Source organism: Haliotis asinina, chromosome 16 (genome assembly GCF_037392515.1).
Source record: "Haliotis asinina isolate JCU_RB_2024 chromosome 16, JCU_Hal_asi_v2, whole genome shotgun sequence".
Lineage (NCBI taxonomy): Eukaryota > Metazoa > Mollusca > Gastropoda > Lepetellida > Haliotidae > Haliotis > Haliotis asinina.
Window position 1 is genome coordinate 34659885 of NC_090295.1, and position 22820 is coordinate 34682704.

Below are 22820 nucleotides of genomic sequence, written 5' to 3' on the forward strand. Positions count from 1 at the left end.
TTGTAGAAGTAGTAGTAAAATCTTGATATCCCACAACTAGAAGGTTGAAATGCATCACATTCTTTGAAAAAATTAAATATTTTTTGGATGTATTTACCACATCGGTGACTGACTTAGCCCAGTGAGGACAGAAAGAAATATGAGAACGATTCGTCATTTTTTTTTTTTGTTTTAACATGATTATTTATAGTTTCATTTCTGCCTGCAGCTGGGAAACTAACAGATTTTGAGCAACTGCATTGGTTTTGCCAGAGATAAAAGTCGCAAAGATATTATTTTTATGGAATTGTGTTACTTTACTCATGGATTTTCTGTAGCTTTACTAAAATTGAAAAATTCATGAGGCTTTCTGAAAAACAGTCATTGTGATTAGTTGTGCACCAGTTTGGAGCACCTCAGTTTTGCCCAAAATGTTACACACACACCTAATTCCCTGCTGTTGTTTACACTGACAAAAAAAATGTTTATACCCTGCTAAGTATTTCCTTACAGGTTTGGGGGGATGGGAGTCCAATTTCTCATTAATTCTGCTGCACCTACTACAGTGTTTGAATAATAAGAATAGGTCTCCTTTGTCATTACCATTATGTTGTGATTCCTAGATTCAGGGGCAGTCGGGTAGCTTAGCAGTTAAAAAGTTAGCCGAGATGGTGGGTTCAAGTCACCATATGATTACAATATGTGAAGCCCATTTCTGATGTCGTCCGCTGCTATATTGATAGAATATTGCTAAAAGCAGCATAAAAGCGCACTAGCTCACTAACTCTAGATCCAAATGTCACTAGAGCAGATGTCACTGATTCCCAGACTGCCCGAAGTTTTTAAGATGATTCTGAGCCTGATTTAATCTTGTTACTGATTATCATGTTGTGTTACAGTTGGTACCAGCAGAAAGCAGTGCATCAGACACACAGTCACAATGTACCGACTCCCAGGCAGGAGATGTGGTCCCTCTCCCTGCGGAAAGGGTTGGGGGAATTGGAGACAGCAGGCCGCCATCATTTCAGTAAGTATATTGACCTCTTGGTTTGCCCACTGGACATACTTTCCGTAGTTATGATAAGTGAAAAAGTTGAGACCTGACTTCACTTAACGAAGACTTGGGGCAATTTGCTAATGGAAGTTCATCATTGGTTGAAGAAGTGTAAGACAAGATGCTGTCATCACATAAGCCTTGTCGTTAGTGAAAGTGAGTGCTGGATTCTAGTCCTGTACAAAAAATATTAGAATTATTGAATGGAAATATGGTGTACCAATTAGTATATTGATTGACATTATTTTGCCTTTCGTCTGATTCATAGAACCTCTTTGTGTTGTCGCTATTTGAATATTTCTGGAAGAAATCTCAAATGGTATCAGGTATAATGGCGTAAGGTATCATGCTGCAAGGATTTTATGCAAATTTTCATGTAGAATATCAGAAACTAGTATCAGTGAAGACAAATGACAAGTGTTGGCTTAAATCTGTCTGACAGTCCCTGAGCCACATGATTTTCCTTCCTGTCTAGCCCTCCCTGCAAAGCTAAAACCCTGAATGAAGCAGGTCTATATTTCCTAAGGTTTAGGCTCCCGTCTCACTGGGGCTGCTATTCAGTTTTGAGAGATTATTTATTACTATCAAAATTATATATTATCAGAGACTAAACATTAGTATATGTCGCTTTGTATTCTCCTAGCATAAATCTGTCAGTCAGCTTGCTTCAGTATATTATACCAACAAGAATATACCATGCTGTTTGCACTAACTACTCAACAGCAATGTAAAACCAACATGTTGTAAGTAATCAAACATGTTTTCCATAACGTTCCAGTGATTGAATCTGGGAATGTAGAATGATGAGACTGAAAAGTCACTGGAGTGATATTTCACCCTGTTGCATTGAACCATGTTGGAGTGGCGCAATATTATGCCAGTTGCCGGATACTTTCATACTTCAGTAAATCCTCCATTATGAGGGAATAAGCACATGCTCTGGCTGTCAATAACAATCACTGGAACAGCACACACACGATTTACTGCTGTTTTATATGGAGGGGGAAGGTGGGTTATCTTTTAAGCTGCATTTAGCAGTACTACAGCAGTGTCTGGGAGGTTGGGTAGCTGAGTGGTTAGAAGTGCTCACTCGTCATGTTGAAGGCCTATGTTCTAGTTCCCTTATGGGTGCAATGTGTAAAGCCCATTTCTTGTTTCCAATGCTTTTGGTGGAATGTTCTAAAAGCGACGTAATGCAACATTCACTGGTTCGAAACGTTAAGTATGGTGTAGGTTGAGCCCAGTCGTGGGAGCACTTGCCTGTGGTGCTTAACACAGGTTTTTTCTGCCCAAACATGGATACAGGGTGTAAAGGTTTTCCGCAACTATATACCACACTGAAGTCCTACATGGTGGGAGGGTGTAATACTTTGTGAGCATCACTCTCTCTCTCTCTCTCTCTCTCTCTTTCTCTCTCTCTCTCTCTCTCTCTCTCTCTCTCACACACACTCACTCACACACACACACTCACTCACTCACTCACTCACTCACTCACTCACTCACTGGTGTAGTAGTGCCCATCACTGTAATGTTTGAAAGTGTGAAATATTGGGTTGCTGGGTTGTTGCTGTCTGCTATTCAAGACAACCTACACATATTTGGTCACTTGGTCCATGGCTGTCAAATGATTTTGAAACTCAGTAATATTGAATTGTAACCCCTAATATTGAATTTTAACCCCAGTAGCACGAGGTTAACACTGTTACACTTACATCGCTTCTGTATCCTGACTCCTTGTGTACTGAGACAATAACCCATGGCATTTGGGCTCATTGTTGAAGGCCCGGCTCTGGTTCTGACTATTCAGGAACAAGCTAAATAATTGGGAATTTGCTGCAAACCAGCATTGTGACATCTGTCAAAACAGTGCAGAAGAAGCAGTGCTTGCTTTCATTGCATAAGAGAGTCAAGCCAAGCGTAGTTTCCATGATTGAAATCAAGATGTCTGTTTAAGCCATTGAGCAGCTGTTGCTCTCAGGCTGTTGTTACTGTTGTAGACCAAGAATTTCAGCTGAAAGTTTACCTCCAGCTATGAATGTCGAAATTGGATGAACTGCATGTGTAGTGGTTGTGCAGGATTTTCTTTCGATATCCTGAAATAACTTTCTGGGAGGATCTCATATAGGATGATCATGTTATTTTACTGAATGAAGGAATCTTCCTTGTTTGTAAAGTTGAAACATTTTGTAGTGCCATTTCAAGGGAAAAAACATTTTGTCCTTCACATCTTCCAGAATCGTAGCAGAATGTTGGGGTAGACTCGTGTTTTAAGCGTTCGCTCAACATGCCGAAGACACGTTCAATTCCCCACATGGGTACAGCATGTGAAGCCCTTTTCTGGGGTCCCAACCATGTTAGTGCTCAAATATTGCTAAAGGCAGCGTAGAATTAAACTGGCTCTCACCCACTCCTGAAGGGTAGATTAAAGGAGCTCATTTTTATTGTACTTGAATATTCCTAAAGGTCTTCTTACTCCCTTACTCAAGCTTTACCTAGAGTTCAGTGACATGAAGTCAAAGAATGCACAACATATTTACTCAACACAGTGGTCAGTGATGTAAGGAAAATGCACTTTAAAGTTATTGTGTTCATTGACAGTACAGGGTTAATTTGAATTCATGAATTACAAAGACAATCCGTTATAATATCCAGTTAACAGCTCACTGCTTGTAGCTACAGTGACCTCCCAAACACTGTTCGGCAACACAAACATAGATGAAGTCACTGAACCATGAGAAGTGTAATCAAGAAAGAAGTCCATCATCTGACCACTCGCCATGATGTAGCCAGTCTCTGACCTGGAATTCAATCACACACGTCAAATAGATTTTTGACTCACCAGTATGTAAGAAAATATAAATCAAAGTCATGTTGCAAATTGGTTCTTAAAGAAAAGAATATATTCACAAATTGTATTGTTTATTTCAGTGCAAATGCATCAGTTGTGAGTCGAGATGAAACTTGTGACACATGTACAGAGACGGACTCAGTCATCAGTGCAGCGGCAAGGAGAGGTATGTAGAGTTTTCTCCCTTAATCTCTATTTACTATACTGTTTACTGTTCTCGGTGTATATGGCATATCATCGTGCAGAGTCAGTGACTTGTATATATCCCAGAGATAAGGATGCTTTATGTTGAGGGTCAAGTCTGCCATTGCTGCTTAGACAGGCAAGAAACCTATGAGAATGAATTTGAATACTGAAAGCACCTTGATGATGTGTTTAGGTTTGTCAGATCCATATCTATACTCACTGGTTTAATCAAAGTGATAAACTCTTATGACCAGTTCTGGGCTTATTTTGGCTGATGCCAATCACTAGATTATCTGGTCCGTATTCATTTCTTAACAGAATGCCATCATATAGCTGAATAATTGCTTAGTGCAGCATTGAGCAACTGTGAATTTCACGTTTTACTGTGAATCAGAATATTAGAATCTATACAGTTTGAAATATTAGGACCCCATGAATTTTATTCTAAATTTAAATCAGGGTACTATAGTAGCAAAAATAGATTTCATTTGTATGACTGACATTAGTTAGTGAAAATACATCTGGGCCCCATTCCTCAAAGAGATTGGAGCTCTATAACAGTCATAAGGCTATTTATCTAACCTCATGTAAGAATGTCGAGTTTTGATTGGTCTTCGTGACTCTGATAAAATACCATGTACATCCATCACAATCTGCCAGCGGGAGTATAAAAGTCGTATACTCCCGCTGCGAAAGTCATATCATCCCGCTACGCCTTGGTGACAACACGAAGTGAGAAAGGCGTGCATCGACAAGCCTTTAGTAACGTGCAGTGCATTGAGGTCAAACGATCAGCTGGTGTTGTTTTGTTTTGATTTAGTGAAAACATGCAGCTAGATAAATGCGTTATCACATCGTGTCGAGGGAAATACAGTGTTTTATCAGTCCCTCGTAAGGTTGTACTCCAAACTTACTCTGGACTGATAAGACCCTGTATTTCCGTCGACATTATGTGATAACTTAAAATATGGGAGTTACTATCATCTTGGTACAACGGTCGCTTTGTTCAAAGGGGCTTTGGACTTACACACCTTTTGACGACTCGGTTTCCAGTACCCCTTGATAGTCTCCAGTAATTGTTACCAGAATAGACCTGAGTAACCGTACTTGTCTCCATTTTTGGTTCCAAAGCCAAATAAGTCCTCAGGCACTCTGAAATTGCCACCAAGAACAAACATTTACATTTAGTTGCTTTGGTCATTACGGCCATCGTGTGTTCCAGTTAGGGATTGGGATTGGGAAAGGTAGGGGCCATGGGCCATTTTGCATATTAGAATAAGAAAAATAGCCTGTTTCAATTTTGAAGTTTACTATTGATACAAGGGCAGTGGCCCATTCCAACCTCAGAAAATGGCAAATAATTTTGAAAAGTAAGTAAATAAGAAATGTCAAATCTATTGTGAAACATTGCTAAGCGAGCATATTATTCAGGTGTGCTGTCGTAAACAATGGATGTTATGTCATATTGTTGTCAACAAAGTATCAGTATGATGTCAAATCACATCATCTTAGATTGACATTAAATAGTAATGAGCACTGAAATGCTTGTTTAAATATCAGAAAATTGTTACACTTATCTTTCCACATGTACAGTAATATTCATATTTATCTGGCTTCTGTTAGCATATGAGAGCTCATATATATGTCCAGTTCCCAGAACACATCATATTTCTTTGATATCATATTCTTTTAGACATTCGAGCTATAATGCAAGAGATTAGAGTTTCTTTCCCATGATCCAATCAGTCTTCACTGATACTTATCAGTATAGATTTTTTAAGTACACTAAATGCTTCTGATAGTTGGAACATGAAACCACCTGGCATATCGTGTATTCAACGTCAAATAGAGGAACTACGGTATTAGCACCCACTGTGGGATGAGATGGTTGAAGTTGTTTAATCAAGAATATTTTGCCTAAAAGCTTAATAGTGTTCAGATCCTAAAGGATAAAAAAAATTGTAAATTATTGGATTTTTTTTTGGTTTGGTTGTTGGGTTTTTGCCTCATAACAAAAAAAATACATTGAGAAAGTACATATCATGAATTGGTTGTCACTGTCAGGTATGGGCATGAAAATATTTTTGGCTGTTTTCCAGTTTGGGGTGATACATATACTCCTTTAGGGAGACATTGATTAATTTGATAGCAAGACCATAAAAACAATTAGGTAATGTACAGAAAATGTGTCGACACTGTTCCCATGCTGGGAATTTATGATGGATGAATACATTTTGGAATATGAAATATGAATCATCAGGAAAAGAAAATCTGAAAAATATTACAAATTTCCATATGAAAATAAATTTGGATTTTAATAATTTCAGTGTTTACGAATGGTGTTTCAAAGCAACAGGACATTGGGTCCTGTAAGTTTCAGATGTCTGTCTGACCCACTGAAAATTCACAGGACCCACAGAATAAAATTAAGCACACATTTCAGATTTAACATTTCTCATAATTGGCATTGAAATTATTAACATTATACAATGACAAACATTATAAACATATATTTATGAACAGTGAATAAGTGTCACATGCCACAAATAACAACTTCAGACAAAGTCATTGTAATATATTCAGTCAGACACTGGGGCCAGCAGGTTGGGGACTTCTGTCTGACCATTGCCAAATCTGCCAGATTTGTCAGAGGGTCAGACACTATTCGTGAACACTGAATTTAGGTATGATGTTTGATCTGTACAAATCAGATGTGGGGATAAATTGACAAATTGATATGATTTTGTTATTCTAGATTTTATCTGGGGTTTTTACAGCATGGAGATGTCAGTTCTGTCATTTTGGCATGCCTGAAACCAGTAATCTAGTATTGCACTTACATCTGTACAAAGAGTCTGTCTCTCAGTCCTAGAAACATATTATTTACCCTATAGTCTGCAAGGAGTAGAGGGGTACCTGGAATACTACTAAAACCAAACTCACTCACTCACCTACAGATTCTGTGTAAATGGGGTTATTTGTTACAATCAAAATTATATAGATTCAGAAACAAAGCATTGGTCCAGGGTTCAAGGTGAAACCTGTTCATTGTATTAGTTGGACTGGCAGTTTCTTTATTAGCACTAGACCCATGCTGTGATGTTTCATGAAAGAAATACTGTTCCAGATGGATTAAAACTGATGTAGTCTGAACACCCACATCATGAGTATAGTTAAGGCCTCCATTACTTCAGCTCCAGGTGATATGACAGAAATGTTATTACAACTAGAATTACATTGAAGTGACACAACAACCAACTCACTCTCCTGCACATGCCTTCACTCACTGACATGTTTTTCTGGTTTCATTGTAAGACCACACCAACTTGAGTTCTTGGTTTACAGCTCCGCTGGTGATACTTTTTCAAGAATAAGAAGAAAAATAAAAATTATCCCTGCCCATAAAATATAATCCTGATGTTTTTATTGGCCAAAAATTTCAAGTTACAAGAACTCTTTTCACACACATGCACGCACGCACGCACCCACACACTGTATAAATTACCAAACGTAAAGTACTTTTAATATATCAGATTCAGAAGGAATATTACTTTGACATTATTTCTTTATTTTTTCTTAAAAACCTGCTTTTGCGATTTCTGAGGAGAAATATTTGTAAAGCAAGATATGAAATTTGTCTGGTCTATTCAAATTCAGTCTAAGTAAACTTAGTCTCAGTGTATTTCGTATATCCACCACTGAGTCTAACAAAACCTTATGGGAGGTTGTGTCGGGTAACCTTTGAGCGACCAATGATTGTCCAATCAAACGCGAGACGGTTAATTAGATTCAACCAATCAGACAACGGCTACTATTTAGGGATCAGAGGGACTTTCAAAATATTCAGGTCACTGACACCGATCTCTCCACAAACATTCACATATAACAGTTATTTGACCTACAGTATATACGCTTTTGGGTGTCTGTTGACATGGTTACCATTAGCTGATATTTCCGCAAGATAACATCCTTGAATATTGCCCAAAACACTATTTTCAGCGACTGTTTACTCACCGTTGTCATGGTTGTTTGTGTGCCATGTGCACCACCCGGAAGTGAGCGTACACTAAATAGCATTCAGAATAGTTCGGGTACGAACCTTTTCAAGATAAAAAGTTCCAAAGATATGTGCAAATGTGCACTTTCACAATTTGGTAAGCTGTGTTCTGATTGGTCAATCTCAAAGTTTACTTGACGCGACCTCCCATAAGGTTTTTGTTAGACTCATTAGTGGAGTGTAATGAAAAGTACTGAGTATAAGTTCACTTAGACTGATTCAAATTAGACTGTGGTTCTCCATCCAGACTCACTCACTCACTCACTCACTCACTCACTCCCACACTCACTCACTCACTCACTCACTCACTCACTCTGAAGCAAACAGTGGACTTAATGCCACCAGTGTAAAATAAACACTAAATGATCTTGAAACGTTGCCACAACTGAGTTTGTATATAGTGATGTATGACCCTGATACAACACCCCCTGTCTGGGTGCAAGCAGGTGAAGAGCTAAACGTGATTGGATAGATGTTTATTTATACTGCTGAGTATCTTCCCAGGATGCCACTCGGATAAGGATTGAGCCTCATTCTGATTTCCGTCTCGACCACATGAAATAACACACTCGACACACCTCCAAATGTCATGGGACTCTAACAGGAAAATGTTGCCGTGATAAACTGAGATTCTGTTGCTTGAGGCCCCGGGGTAGTCGATGTGGGGGTCAGGATACAGGTAGCAAGGGAGACAACCCTGGCATGTTTCACACATAATGTGTAAATATAAGATATGTATTGTTGAAGAAAAGAATTTTTAAAAATAAAATACTTATACATTAACATTTTAATTTGTTGTGCAATTTTTTTTGAGTCATTTCAGCAGAAACATGCAAGTTCCCTGTACTCCTGACCTAATGCCTACATCTTAAAATTACACACTAAAAGAAGGGTTTTGGTTTGAAGTAATCACTCTTTTTCTGTTTTGCTCTTATTTTTTTTCTTCACTGAAATTACACCAATTCCTGTTCCCCTGTGTTGTGTTATGGCCACAAAAAGCATGAAACTCAACTAACTTATGGCCACATCAGGAATGGAATAGAAGAAGGATTATTCAGCGATATGACCCATATGTGCTAGTATTTATCATTCCAGCCGACCCATTTGTGCATGCAGCTAACAGTGTGATAAACATTTAGGGCCACACAGAGGTAGCAGTAGATAGGTATGGGTATTAATACCTGTCAACTGGTAGACATGATTAGTCAGGAACTTAATCCCTTCTAATCATGCGAATAAAGGTATTGAAACCTTCTTGAGATTAATATCTACCCTTAATGGTGTACGTTCCTGATCTCTAGTATACAAACAACTGGATTGTTATCACAACTGGCAGCCATTAAAGGGTGACATGTAGTCTTTGTCAATTTACGACAGTCCTGTAAACACAGTATCTTTGTCCTTCCTACCTAGTGCTGTGCTAAGCAAACACAGACATGTGATCCCAGTAGCTGAGCTATACAGGGTATATCAGACTCCATGCAGTTGGGTGTTATACCACACAGACAATAGTGTTGTATCACACAGACAGTATTGTCTTATATCATATGAGACAATAATGTTATGTGAGATTTACAGCATGTTGTGTCAGGACTAACACTAAGCATTGAGTCCAGTGTCAGTGTCTATCTGTGGGAGTGTTGATTGCAGTAGAATCAGATATTCTCTTGGGACAAAAGCAAGATCTTCGGTTCTGACAGAATGAATAGTCGATTTTATGAGGACTTTGACATTGAGGAGACTCTATGGCAAGGTATTTTCTGGCATGTTTTGGATCTGTATCTTTCAAGGGAGGTTGGTCAATATATTTTTATGTATTTCTTCATAAACATTAAAGTAGAATGTTATTTCAGGGAACATAAATACTTGGAGATGTTTATTTGACATTTAAGCACCAGTTCATAGTGTAAACCTACATGAAATTAAAGTTAGTTTTGTAGTCTTTTAAAGTAAGTCATGAAAGGAAGTCATTTGGGAAGTAACTGTGGATTAAGTCTTCATGCAAAGTAAGGTTTAGCATTGTTTTGGAAATTCTGTTGTAGTCAGTAGGTCATGAATGGTAAGAGTTGAGGGCATGCTGTCATTTTATTAGTTGATTTATTGTTTAAAGCTGCTGTGATCAAAGAATCAATAACCAAAAAATCAATACTTTTGTCAAGATAAAGCTTAACGGATCTCTGATAACATACCACCTAAGATTCGAGGCTTGTATGAGAATATGAAGGTTGATAATGTAGAAACTTAACATGGAACTACCAATAGCAGTATATAAGAATCCAACATGATATTCAGTATCCATGGTTGTTTCCATGGCGCCAAGGCAAACATTGTAGGGATTGGTCAGTGCCAACAACCCATGACTATGGCTAAATTCTCGTCTGTAACAATCTTTGGACACTGCCTTCACTTATCTGTGGAATCAGTTTGGTTTATTTGGTGGGTGACCTTTTATGTTTTGTTATCACAGGAGCCAGTTGAGTTTAAAAATTCAGGGGGCTCTGCATTATGTTATCACATACAACAACCAAGTCAGAGATATGGATTAACAGATTGATGTCTTGACAGGCAGGGTCTAATTGAAATATGATGAGATGCATCAACCACGTCAGCAATCCTGACTGATCTCGGTGGTCACCTTTTATGTCAGACAGGTGTTTTTGAGTGAGTGAGTAAGTATGGTTTTTACCCCACTTACAGGAATGGACCTCACACATTGTACCTATGTGGGGAATCAAATCGGGCCTTCAGTATGAGGAGAGTTCATTTTAACCATTCTGCTACCCCTTAACCCTATCTGGGGCCCGCCCCTGAATATCCGGGATGTGCTTGCAGCAAAGGGCAACTATGCTTGTCGTAACAGGTGACTAATGGGATCAGGTGGTCAGGTTCGTTGACTTGGTTGACACACATCATCGTTTCCTAATAGCACAGGTCGATGCTCATGCTATTACTCACTGGATTGGCTTGTCCTGACTCGGTTATTTACAGACATAGACACACTTAGAAATTGTTGAATGCTGCATAAACTAAGCTCACCGTTTTAGGCAGTGGGGTAGCCTAGTGGTTAAGCATTCAGTTGATTTAAACCCATGACTTCCCTGAACTAAGTAAGGGTGAAATTACAGATTAAAATGATTTTCACTGACCCTGTCACCTGAGCCCCATCCATCGAAGAGTGTATCTCAGTGCAGTTTAAGTGGCAGTCTCATGGAAGAGCTCTTCAAAATATACTTTCAATGAATGCCCATTTGATCATTAAACTTTATGGGACTGCACTGATGGGACATTATGTAACAGTATCTCTGTGTGTAATTGCTAAGGTGTTTATTTCTGTTTTATCTGAGCAAATATCAAAATGCAATGAATCAAGAACTGACTAATGTAGAAATGGCTAATTATGGGTCATAGGGTTCTTACTTGCAGATGTAGTTAAGATAACGACTGGTAATTAAGCTGGAGGCACGGCGCACACAGAAAACTGTAATTCGTGCTCAGTTTTCCCAAGTTGTTTCATATGTTTTGAGTGCAAAAGTAATTTATCTTTTTTTTGTCATAATCTGACATCAATGATAGAAGTTGTTAGAGTATACAACAACAAAAAAATATATTTACCACAGTCTTTGTGCTCATTTTGTCAAAGTTCACCTTGAAATTTCGACTTATGACCTGTTTCCATGTAAGCTAATAGCATGAGAAACGATCCTCATTTCCAAAAGCTAACATCCATGAAGTAGGGTCTCCATGGTAGACCCAAAGACCCCGTACATCAAATGATCATCTTCCATTGGTCTTCTAATTAAACAACTTCTAAAATGTGTTTTTGTCTTCATAAACGGTTAAAACATCATGCCAAGAAATTTGTACTCTGTGCACCAAATGATCATTTTCCATTGGCTTTCTAGTCAGACAAACCTTAGGCCAGACCAGGTTTATTTCTCGATTTACGGATATTTGTCCTAAGAAAACCTAGGGGCAGGAAGATTTTTATAAGCAAGAAATAAAATTGGTTGGCTGCAGTTGAGTTTTTATTCCTGGAAATGTGTACCTTTCAGGGTGCATGGGATGGTACTTGTCACCTTTGGTTCATTGAGTTTATGTGCATGCAAATTTATCAGTGGTCTCGTGTGACTGATTCATCGCCAAGCTGACAGCACTGATTTTGGCTCTCATCTTCCAGCCAGGAAGATTCCCTTGACACTAATTACCAACCTGCCAGCATATTTTCTGATTTTACAATTTCTGTTTAAGTTTGGGTTCAGATCAATGAGGTTTTGCACCAAAGCACTAGTGTCAATACTAACCTATCTTTTCAGTTCTTTATGATTAAACTGACAGCTGATTAATTACCGCAGCATGTAGCCTCTCTTTGGCACACTGATGGTTGTCTTTTTCATACTATAAAGTGGGGCTTTTGCATAACAATTTTATAAATATTTAAGGATTTCTACATGCTATACTCACTCTGGCTCATTGGGTAAGGTGTGGTTCAAATAATACTTTGAAACAAGTTATTCTGAACTCATATGTTTGAAGTATTACTCTTTTTCTATATTCATGACAATATAGAACAGTACCCCAAAAATAGAAGCTTCCTGTATGCATTTTTTCATCACCAGATTAATTATTTTGGTGACTTTTTAACTACTTTTAAATATATTACATCTGGACAAAAAAAATCTCATTAGTTAAGACCGTTTCTGGTGTGGAGAACTTGCACTGAACTAAGACCACAAGTTGGAGGTGTTGAAACCCTCCGATACGAGGTATTGAAGACATGAGTCTGTAGGCAGAGAGTACAGAAGCCTTGTTTAGTGAGCAGAGGAGGTTATGATGCTGTGACAGGCCTATAGTTGATCTGTTAAAGCACACTGCATAGGGTAAAGCAATGCAAGAAACACATGTGCGACAGGAGCCATGCTGAGCGAGGGAAAAGTCAGATGGTAACGTGAATACCTCTGTCAACATACATCTATGCCAGCACATTCAAGTATGATGTTATGATAATAGGATATCCTATTTGAAATACTCAGTAGTTCGGTACAGTGATTTACATCGGCTACAGGCTCTGATCATTTTATCGTGTGTTCTCGAAGGGAGGTGTTTCTGGGAATTTTGTGAAAAATTGAAACTGAACAAAAATTTCCCCCCATCAGTGATGCCTGAAGAAAAAGATATGTTTTTGTTAGGATGGCAAATGGTTTAATGTGTTTCTGATGGACAAATAATTAGCCTTGGATGAAAGTGCCAGAAATGTTTATTTATATCCCTTGTCAATCTTGTAATCTGTATAAAGTTGAACATTTAATTACTGAAAAGATTTGTGCTAGTGTTTACGTAAGTTCAGTGATGTTTTCATTTTGACGCAAAGGTGCAGTGGTTTTTCACAAGGGTAAATTTGGTGTGTTAATGGTGTTTTATGTGCTATGTAGGTCAAAGGTTGTTAACTTTAAAAAGTCATAATGGCAGGAAACAATCGAAGTAATAAGGGCTTTTGAAATGGGACACTTGGGCTCATGTTGTGAAATAATGAAGGGAAGTGTAGTTTTGTTGACATAGGAGCCAGTCATTTGGTGCTGTACCCCATGGTTTTCAATGCCTCCAGGGATGATGACATTTTCAAAGCACTACCATTGTAAACAGTATTGGTTCTGTGTCCTGTTCTGGTCCAAAATATTTGCTTGTCAAGGATTATGTTTTTATATATTAGTCATAAGATAATGGCTTGGCGATCATGTAACACTTGCTGGGAGACTAATTGGGGTGTGATAGTAAAACACATGAAATGTCACCATCCTTATTGTGTTAACCTTTAAGTGAACTAAAGGAGAAACATTGATGGAATATTTGCAATTTATTGGCAATATGAGGGTCATTATCAACATCTGATTTTCTGGAGTTCTATAACATTTTCTTGGGAACCAGTGATTGTCTCCATAGAACCTGTTCTATTCACTGCTTGTACAATTTCATCCTGAAAATTGTGAAAATAGTTAGCTTTTGAAGAATAACTGTCTTTTGGGAGGCTGTAGATGTTTGTTATTAAAACATCCTTCATAAAACGTGACGTTTACTTTTATGCAGTTCACCACAATGTCCTTTCTATGTTCACATAAAACATATATCTTCTCCAGTATTCTAGCTTCTCTTAAAATGCATATTGCTGTTTATGCTGATGGTAAAAACAAGGGAAACACCAGTTTTACAGTAGAGAGAATGTCGTAAATGTTTTCTATGCAACTACTTTGTTTTTAGGTGGACTGGTTTTAACTGATGTATTGACTAATATGTAGGGGTGTAATGATAGTATTGTCATTGATTGTAATAGATTTTGTAATTGCCATTGTGTTTGTAATTGTGCTCACTTTATCTTATGATACTGTATCTGATTAATTAACTTATGTAAGCATGTATGCACAGCTTCCAGTTGGACTGAATTTTTTTTCCTTTATTTCAAATTTGCAAACCTAGGTTAATAAATAGTATGCTGGTATTCAGCATGAAGTCACAAGGTCGAAAATTTTGTGGGTACAGTTTGCCTATTATTTAATTTACCATTGTCTCTTATAGTTTCCCAACCAAAGGATACAGAGTACAGACTGTATTTTGTTGGTGTTGGCTCCAGTGTGTACACATGCAGACAGGGTAACTGTTATCTAAAGCGCCAAGATGGTTGGTTTGAGGTTGTGTAGTTTAAGGGCAATGTGGGCCATCAAAACGAGCTGGCATGTAGAATTATGTCTCTTGTCAGAATCACAGAGTAGTGGTTCCAAACGCTGATTTGAGATCCTTTATCCTTAGTATATCGCTGACTGCATGGGGAGCAAATGCCCTAACCTCAAGGCTACCCCACCTCTACGATATTATGAGGGAATAATGTTAAGATCATAAGGTAATGACTGTTGGTCCCGGAATGTTCTGCATACGGATTCCTCCACCAGCCTTAAAAAGGTGCAGATGATGTGATGACACTTTAAAGATCGTCTGTAAGCTAGCTTTGCAACAAGGGAAGCATAGATCATAAGTTTGTTGATACCCAGTAAATATATAGACAATACTGCCACAGTGATTGACTGGAACCGTTCTGTCAGAAGGCAGTGTGTTCAGCACAAGTCGTTGTCGACTCAACAGGTTAACAATCCCTTTGATCTTTCAAACTCCAATCTTAACCAAGTATCCCCGTGGAGGATTCCTGTCTTACTTTGAAGTCCTCTCCTTCCCACAGAGAGCAAGCCTGTCTGTAAATCTTGATGAATATCGGAGAACATACATGTATATATATCCAGCAGACAGGCTGTCCAGTGACCTTTGCAAATTTGTAATCTTATTCTAAATACATAAAGAACCACTTGCATAGATATGACCTTGCCTTGCTTGTGTGTGGGCAAATCGTCTGACACCCCAGAATCCTAGGGCTGAGGGTTTAAACCTGGTTTGCCCTGAGTATGTTTCTGGGATTCTAAGAACCATACATATATGTATTGGTTTCAGCTAAGTGGCATCACCTTTCTCTCCTACAAACCAGTGAAGACCCTGGATAAAATAGATCTTCAGAAATCAATTGTTGCCACAAGAGGCAATTTTGCTTGTCATAACAAGACTACTAACAGGATTGCATGGTCAGACTTGCTAACTTGGTGGACACTTGTCATTTGTTCCCAATTGCGCAGATCAGTGCTCATGCTGTTGGTAACTGGATTGTCTGGTCCAGATTCAATTGTTTACAGACCGCCACCATATAACTGGAATATTGCAGAGGGCAGCATAAAAATAAACTCACAAACTCATTCCTTCCTACATGAAACTGACACACATCATGATGTAACTGGAAATCAATCACTCATATGGCATGGTTTATGACATTCACCTTCAGCACGACAGAATCTTTTTGTAGAATGTTACGGGCTTATTTAATAGTATGATTGTCTTAGTTTATAGTAGTTTTGATTATCTTTGAGCCATGATCACTTGTGTCAAAATACAGGATGTGTGATTTTTTCACACGTGACATTTGGCTCATGAAATATGTCAGTATTCTTATCATGCTAATCTTCATCAAAATAGAAAGGATGTTTTCTGCATTGAATATGGTGCACCATTTTGTTGCCTAACGAACAATTTCTCTTGCTCTAAAACATGAGGAAATAATCTTTTTCAAATCTTCCATGTAACCTGCTGAAAACTTAACAATACAATATAAATTTGAAAGTATTAGAAATCATAAAATTATGTGCTCTTTGCTTGTTTAGTTAGAGCCTTTCGTAGTATTATGTTCTGCTGGAAATTTACTAATTTGTTAAAAAAACATAATCACCTTGTCATCAAATTGGTGTTGGGGTAGCATCATTGTTAGAGCATTGGCTTGTCAAATCAGAGAAATGGGGTCCATTCCCATGTCGGAACCAAGTGTGAAAACATTTTCAAGACATCTATCACTTTCGTGAGTGTTATGAAACTCAAAGAAAATAAAACATGACTCACTCTTTCTCTTTCAATCACTTAATTAAGTAATCAGGTTACAAGTTAATTGGGCAGCACTTTGTAAATTGCAAAGGTTTTTCTGAATATGTTTTATAAAAATTCCTTTCCTTACCTCATGAACATCTTTGAAACAAAAGCTGGGTTTTCTGGTAATCCTTTGAGAACAATTAGAGAGAGCATGAAAGTGACATCACCTCAAGGCTAAATCGACATCGCTTATGTTAGCACTTGTAACTTGACACATCTTCAACTGATGGTGAAGGCGTTGAAATTGGTATTGTTCAACTTCAGTTTGATCTTTTGTGGGCAGTAATATTGTTAATGTTTCTTTTCATCTATTTCTTATGTAACACTCTTTGGATCAATCGTCAGACGTTCCTGATAGTGAGGTTTCAAAAGTTGGTTAAAGTGCTATAATGAAATAAAACCCTAACTAAATGGAAAAGTTAAAGTACATATGCACAATTATACTTCAAACAGAATCATATCTTTTAGGTAAGTTTCTGTTCAGCACAAAATATGCGTCAGCTACTGGAACTAGTTTTGCTTTGAAGTTCAGACAAATGATAACGAGGAGACTGTCAAGATGACAAACTACACGAGACTGGCTGATCTTTTTAATGAATATTAATGGTAGTTTGATTAGTACTGATTCTTGATTGATGTGGTTCCTGTCATAGGAAGAGCATAAGGATAAATATCAGAAGTAGTTGTCTGGTAGCAGCCTGAGCTGCTTACCACATGTCTCTAGTTGTCCACCAGATAGCATCAAGTGGTGGCCATTTTGAAAGATGCTATTGTAGAACTGACATGAAGAGACTTTGTAATTTCTTCTGGGAGATACCCCAACAAATGTATGAGAGGGAAGGTTTCAATATGACAAAAGGTCATGATCAGTTCAGAGTTTGAAATTAGCCTAAGTCCACTAGTCAAAGATTAGTATACTTCAGGATGGATCTGTGAATTGTCATTGTAGGTAAATGACAGCTCTTCACCAGATCGTTTGGATGACCAGAGAAGTTATTTATAGTTTTGATGTTCTAACTCTTCAGTCCAGTCTGAGATGGTGCATATAACATTTTGATTATGTTCGTCTTTATTGGTCATTGATCCTTCAAGGCAACTTTAAAGATTGTTTCGGAACTATTTTAGATTAAGTTGTTTATGCTCCTTTCATAAGTGAAATCTTAAACAAATGAGACCATTTAGTTTGTTGTGTATCATTCCTCGATTTGTCAAATCCATACCATGTCATGTAAGTGCAGGCCTAAGGGACTCATATGTGCTACAGAATACAACATAAAAGATTGCATTTGTCCAGGGATTTGTTTTCCTAATCGATAGCAGGTAGTTCTGCATGATCCAAGCCAGACCAACAGAAATAATATTAATATTCAACATGCTTTTACTTACGTTTTTATTATGAACGCATGGGTAAGATTACTTTGTAGCTTATTTATTTCTTTTCTTTCAGTTTTGATGTGACCAGAAATGATGCATGACATGATATTATCTGTTTTTAACAGGGTCATACATGTGATACAACAAAACTGCCCCTTCCCTTGTGGGATCTGATTCTCTATTTTCAGAGTAGGGTTGTAAAAATGAAATACGTTGCATTTGGATGTGAGAGTTTCTGACCAGCATGTTCTGAAAAGATTCAAATTGTATCCAGCTAAATATTTTTGAAATTTATCATGTAGTATTTATGTCTTGGAAAAACGGTATTGTTTGTACAGAGAAAAAATATATCATGTTGAGCAGTAGAGTAGTTCAGTATGGATGTGTTTATCTCCCCCTCTGTTTTGTAACTGTCATAGCGTGATTGAAATATTTCCCGACTTAGAGACTTTCACCTGTTTTGGCCCTTGTATTATCACATGTATGGTTATTTAATTTGATTGTAGCATGAGACTGACCTGTCTTTCTCTCTCTCTTTGGTTGTGTTAGACCGACCCTCGAGCCGGAGCTCGCGACATAATCATTCTAGTCAGTATAGGGACAGACACACCGCCCACCTCGGTAAGACCTTCACCTTTCTCAGCTCACAGCATTGGTGTTGCCAACTGCATGAATGCAGCGAAACATGCACGTTCGCTCACACTTAGCACGTTTTTGCTGCTATGTTCACTTGTTCTTGTTATCTTGCACATGATTGTAACACATGATTGTAACACATGGCACATGATTGTAACACATGGCACCAAGGTGTGAGAACACCCAGCTTCTTGCTTATTTCAGCTGACACTTACGCTTCCAGACACCTTTGTTCCAACAATACTCACATGCCTGTCTTGCACTGAGGCTTTGCTTCAAGTTCGTTTGCTAGCAGTTATTGCAGTGTAGATGTTATACATCATGCACCTTGACTCAAACACATAGCCTCAGGCTGACTAGTTTAGTTTGTGAGAAAACATAGTATAGCCTAGACTGATTCACTAGCGTACTTGTCAACATGTTCCATTCTTTTGCATGAGAGCATTTGATTGTTTAACTTATGTACAGTTTGTTTTTGGGGTTCATGGTTGAAAAGCACCTCTTGAAATTGCTGTAAATTTACTTTTCTCTTGTGCACTGCACTACATTTTCATGTTTTATGCATCCTGACTCAAAATATCATTTTAAGTCATTTTTGGCTCTAGTTCCTGACCATGTGAAAGTGCATAAACATATGAAATTTTCTGGCCCTAAATCATCCACTGTTATTTTTATCAGAATATGTATGGATATGTACCACTCGATAAAAGTAAAGGAACACCTAGTTCTTTCATGTTCAGTGATGTTGTCCATCATGAGTACTCAATAGTATGAAGTTCTTGTTTCTGTGGAATGTTGCAGTTGCTCTGATGTTTATATCCCATAATCCTATGTTCCACCAGCTTAGTGCCACCCACATCATGTGCTTGGTTGTCATTGGTGATGTCATTATGTGCTTGATCGTGGTCATGTGCTTAGATGACCTGATTATGTGCTGTAATACATGATGTGTTTCCTTGGTCCACCTGCCTAAGTTAGAAGCCTGCAGAAATGAAATTGTTGCCTGACGATGTATAAGGTTGTTATATTTTCTTGTCATTATAGCTTTAGGTTCATGGTTATTTTAAAACAAGATACCTAAGAATCATCAGTCAAAATAGGTGCCTTTCCAATGTGATTAGTTTCTAGGTTGCTGAATTGTTTTATGGCAACATGTTATACATATTTTCAAAATTTCTAAAGCTATAGAACAATGTTGTATCGGATGATGACAACGCCATGGGTGAAGTTTGCACCATCAATTAAGGCGCAGTAATCACTATTAAAAGTTGTGTCTCTTTAGTAGGCCAAAAATGTGTAAAGATGGGTTTGAATCAAAGTTCACCCCAATTACTCAGACAATTATTTTGTAAGTTTGAGATCACCATAGCCATGCTTGGGTTTGACTAAAGAAATTAAACATCTAAGACCTGTACCACGTCAGACTTTTGCATTTCAAAGACATGCCTTGATATACCTGGATTTCTGTTCAAAACCACATTAAACTCACTCCACAAAGAATGACTGGTCTTAAATGCAGCAGACAGCAATATTCCACATGTCACACCAGGGAACCGCAGGTCAGTTATTGAATGTTCTAAGAGGATGTCAGTGTGAGAAAATGGCACCTTGACTAAACTTCATGCACGAGCTGGCGCCTGTCACAATGTTGTTGCAGTTTGACTGATGACAACAGCTGGCTCTTCTCCGCCATGCCTACAGCATGTACACCCACAGCTCATGCGGGGCGGAACTGCTCAGACTCCAGCTATACCATTCTTTTCATGCTCTTTTCTTCTCCTGCTTGCTGTTTTATGCATATGCTCAATGTGAAATCGGTTTTTGAAGAGTTGAGATTTGTCTCATTCCAAGACATGCTTTCATTGATATGAAGATCTCTGGTTTCGTATGTATTTCAAAATCAGCTCTTGTCTGTTTATGGTATCTTGACAATATCATTTTTCATAAAATTGTGTATTTTGGTTCATGAATAACAAAGAGGACAATTTCCTGAGATGTTTTGCCAAAATTACTTCATCGTCAAGAAAAGCAGAAGGGAAACTTCATAATTACCATGATGATTAAACCGTGTTTGTGTAGCTAAAGACTGGAGCCTATCCTAGTTAGTTTTCAAGGATGGATAATGGTGAAACGACGTAGCATTTGCCATAGGGTTAAGTACTTTCTGTTGGCAAAGAAAACGGTTTGAAGGGTGGTATGTGTTACGTTGGAAAACTTTCTCTACAAATAAATGCATCTCAGTTAATTTACAACTTCTTTCTAAGTCATAGACTATGTACACTTTACTTTTCTCCCCGTTCTAAATTGAATTTCATGCAAGTAGGCTTCTTCAAATAGAGCCACAATAAAGACTGTGAATGAGGCTGAAGAAGCAACACAATAGACACGTTGCCAGTTGGGGGGGCACTTGTCTCATAGTATGCCCACGTTGCCTGCTTGGATGGGCTGCTGTCTGATTGCATGAAAACATGAGGATGTTGAAACACTGGGAATATCTTTACAGTGGAATCGCAGGTTTGAACTCAATCTGTCCATTGTATGAAACACGTCTTTAAGTCACGTTTGTGTGGATAATTGTAAGGTATTTACTGTTTGCTCTTCAGAAATCATGTTTGTGTGGATAATTGTAACGTATTTACCTAATGCTTTTCGGAAATCATGTTTGAAATTAAACAAGTTGCAGTGTAAAGATTAAAGTACAAGTTTCTTACGACAGTTATTTCCGTCTTGCTTTGGAGGAGTAGAAAAATGTTCAAGTTTAGGAAATTCTTGGAGAGAATGGTACTCAAGTTTATCACAGTATTGGTAGTGTTGTAGTCTAGTGGTTAAAGCATTCATGCGTCACACTTGATACCAGGGGTTTCACATGCTAAAGGTTTGGAACATATTCGTTATGTCTGTTGCCATGATATTGCTGGAATATTGCTAAAGGTAGCCTAAACCTTGCTCATTTGTCACAATCACTGCAAGATGAGAATATGGTAGACTAAAGATCAAGACCTTCCTCATGTCATTCATTCTTTATATAAACTAAGGGCAGTGGTATAGCCTAATGGTTAAAGAGTGAAGACCTGAAGGCTGAAGACCTGGGTTTGTTTCCCTCGTGGGTACAATGTGAAAATGGCATTTCTGGTGTCTCCACTGTGATATTGCTGCAATATTGCGAAAAGTGACTCGGAACCATACTTACTCACCTCAAGTAAACCACTGATCTGTCTTCATATTAGAAAGGGCACACTGAAATGGTTGAAATTGGAATATTGCTGACAATGTAAATAAAATCTGTCATTGCTTAATGACATGCCATCTTGTTCTCTCTGACAAGATTAAGAATGTTACTAAAAACGGATTTCACTTATTGGCAATGGAAACTGTACTCCTTGTATTTGTTGAATACCTTGTATAAAGACAGTAATACAATGCCTGTCTGTATGGGAACTTTTCATTTGAAAGAAATCAATTTGGAAAATAATGTTTCTTGCCTGTGTGGAGCCCTTACCATAAGAATCTTAGATAAATATGTAATGTTTATATTCATGGCCGTGTGGTTTATTCTGGAAGCATGGGTTGTGACTTACAGGTTTGCGGTTTGTTATTGCACACATTCTGAGCAATATTACAGCTAAATGATGGGAACTGTAAACAGTGCAGGCCAGACAATCCACTGATTGACATGAGTATCAATCAAAGTAGTCGAGACACATATACATGCATCAACCAGACCAACAAGCCTGATCATCCATCCCTGCCATTTCTTCTTACAACAGGCATGGTAGCTGAATTCTAGCCAAAAGCATCACAACGCCTGGTAGACAGATACATGATTATTTAGGTGTATATGTTGGCACAACTTGATCGGACTAAATAGGCAAAACAGATCCACTAATAAATGTAGGAGATAGGCCTCCACAAGCCCAAGGATCAAAGGCCTTTAGTTGTGCTTTATAAGTTCTATGAAATACCCATTAACTTTATCTTCGAACTGTCTCTAGTTTACACCGAAAAACATCACCGGGGGAAATTTGGAAACTTATTTTAAGGAAATTACATGTGATTATGTTTGATGGTTATCAATATTTTCATTGCAGGTTACAAATTGATATTGAGAAACGTCAGTGTTGAAATTATATAGTTCCTCATACAAACTGAAGTCTGAGTGACATGATCAAGTGAAAAAATGA

General features: G+C 37.9%; 1 protein-coding gene across 4 annotated transcripts in view; it reads left to right on the plus strand.

The window, feature by feature from the left end:
• LOC137267977 (segment polarity protein dishevelled homolog DVL-3-like) overlaps window positions 1-22820 on the plus strand; it is a 76027-nt gene that overhangs the window by 24893 nt on the left and 28314 nt on the right. For 2 of the 4 annotated variants that reach the window (XM_067802436.1, XM_067802438.1), the window contains exons 3-5: window positions 879-1006; window positions 3962-4047; window positions 18553-18624. In XM_067802436.1, coding sequence (XP_067658537.1) covers window positions 879-1006; window positions 3962-4047; window positions 18553-18624 — 286 coding nt within the window. The remainder of the gene's footprint in view (window positions 1-878; window positions 1007-3961; window positions 4048-18552; window positions 18625-22820) is intronic. The other 2 variants (XM_067802437.1, XM_067802439.1) reach the window with 1 other exon arrangement.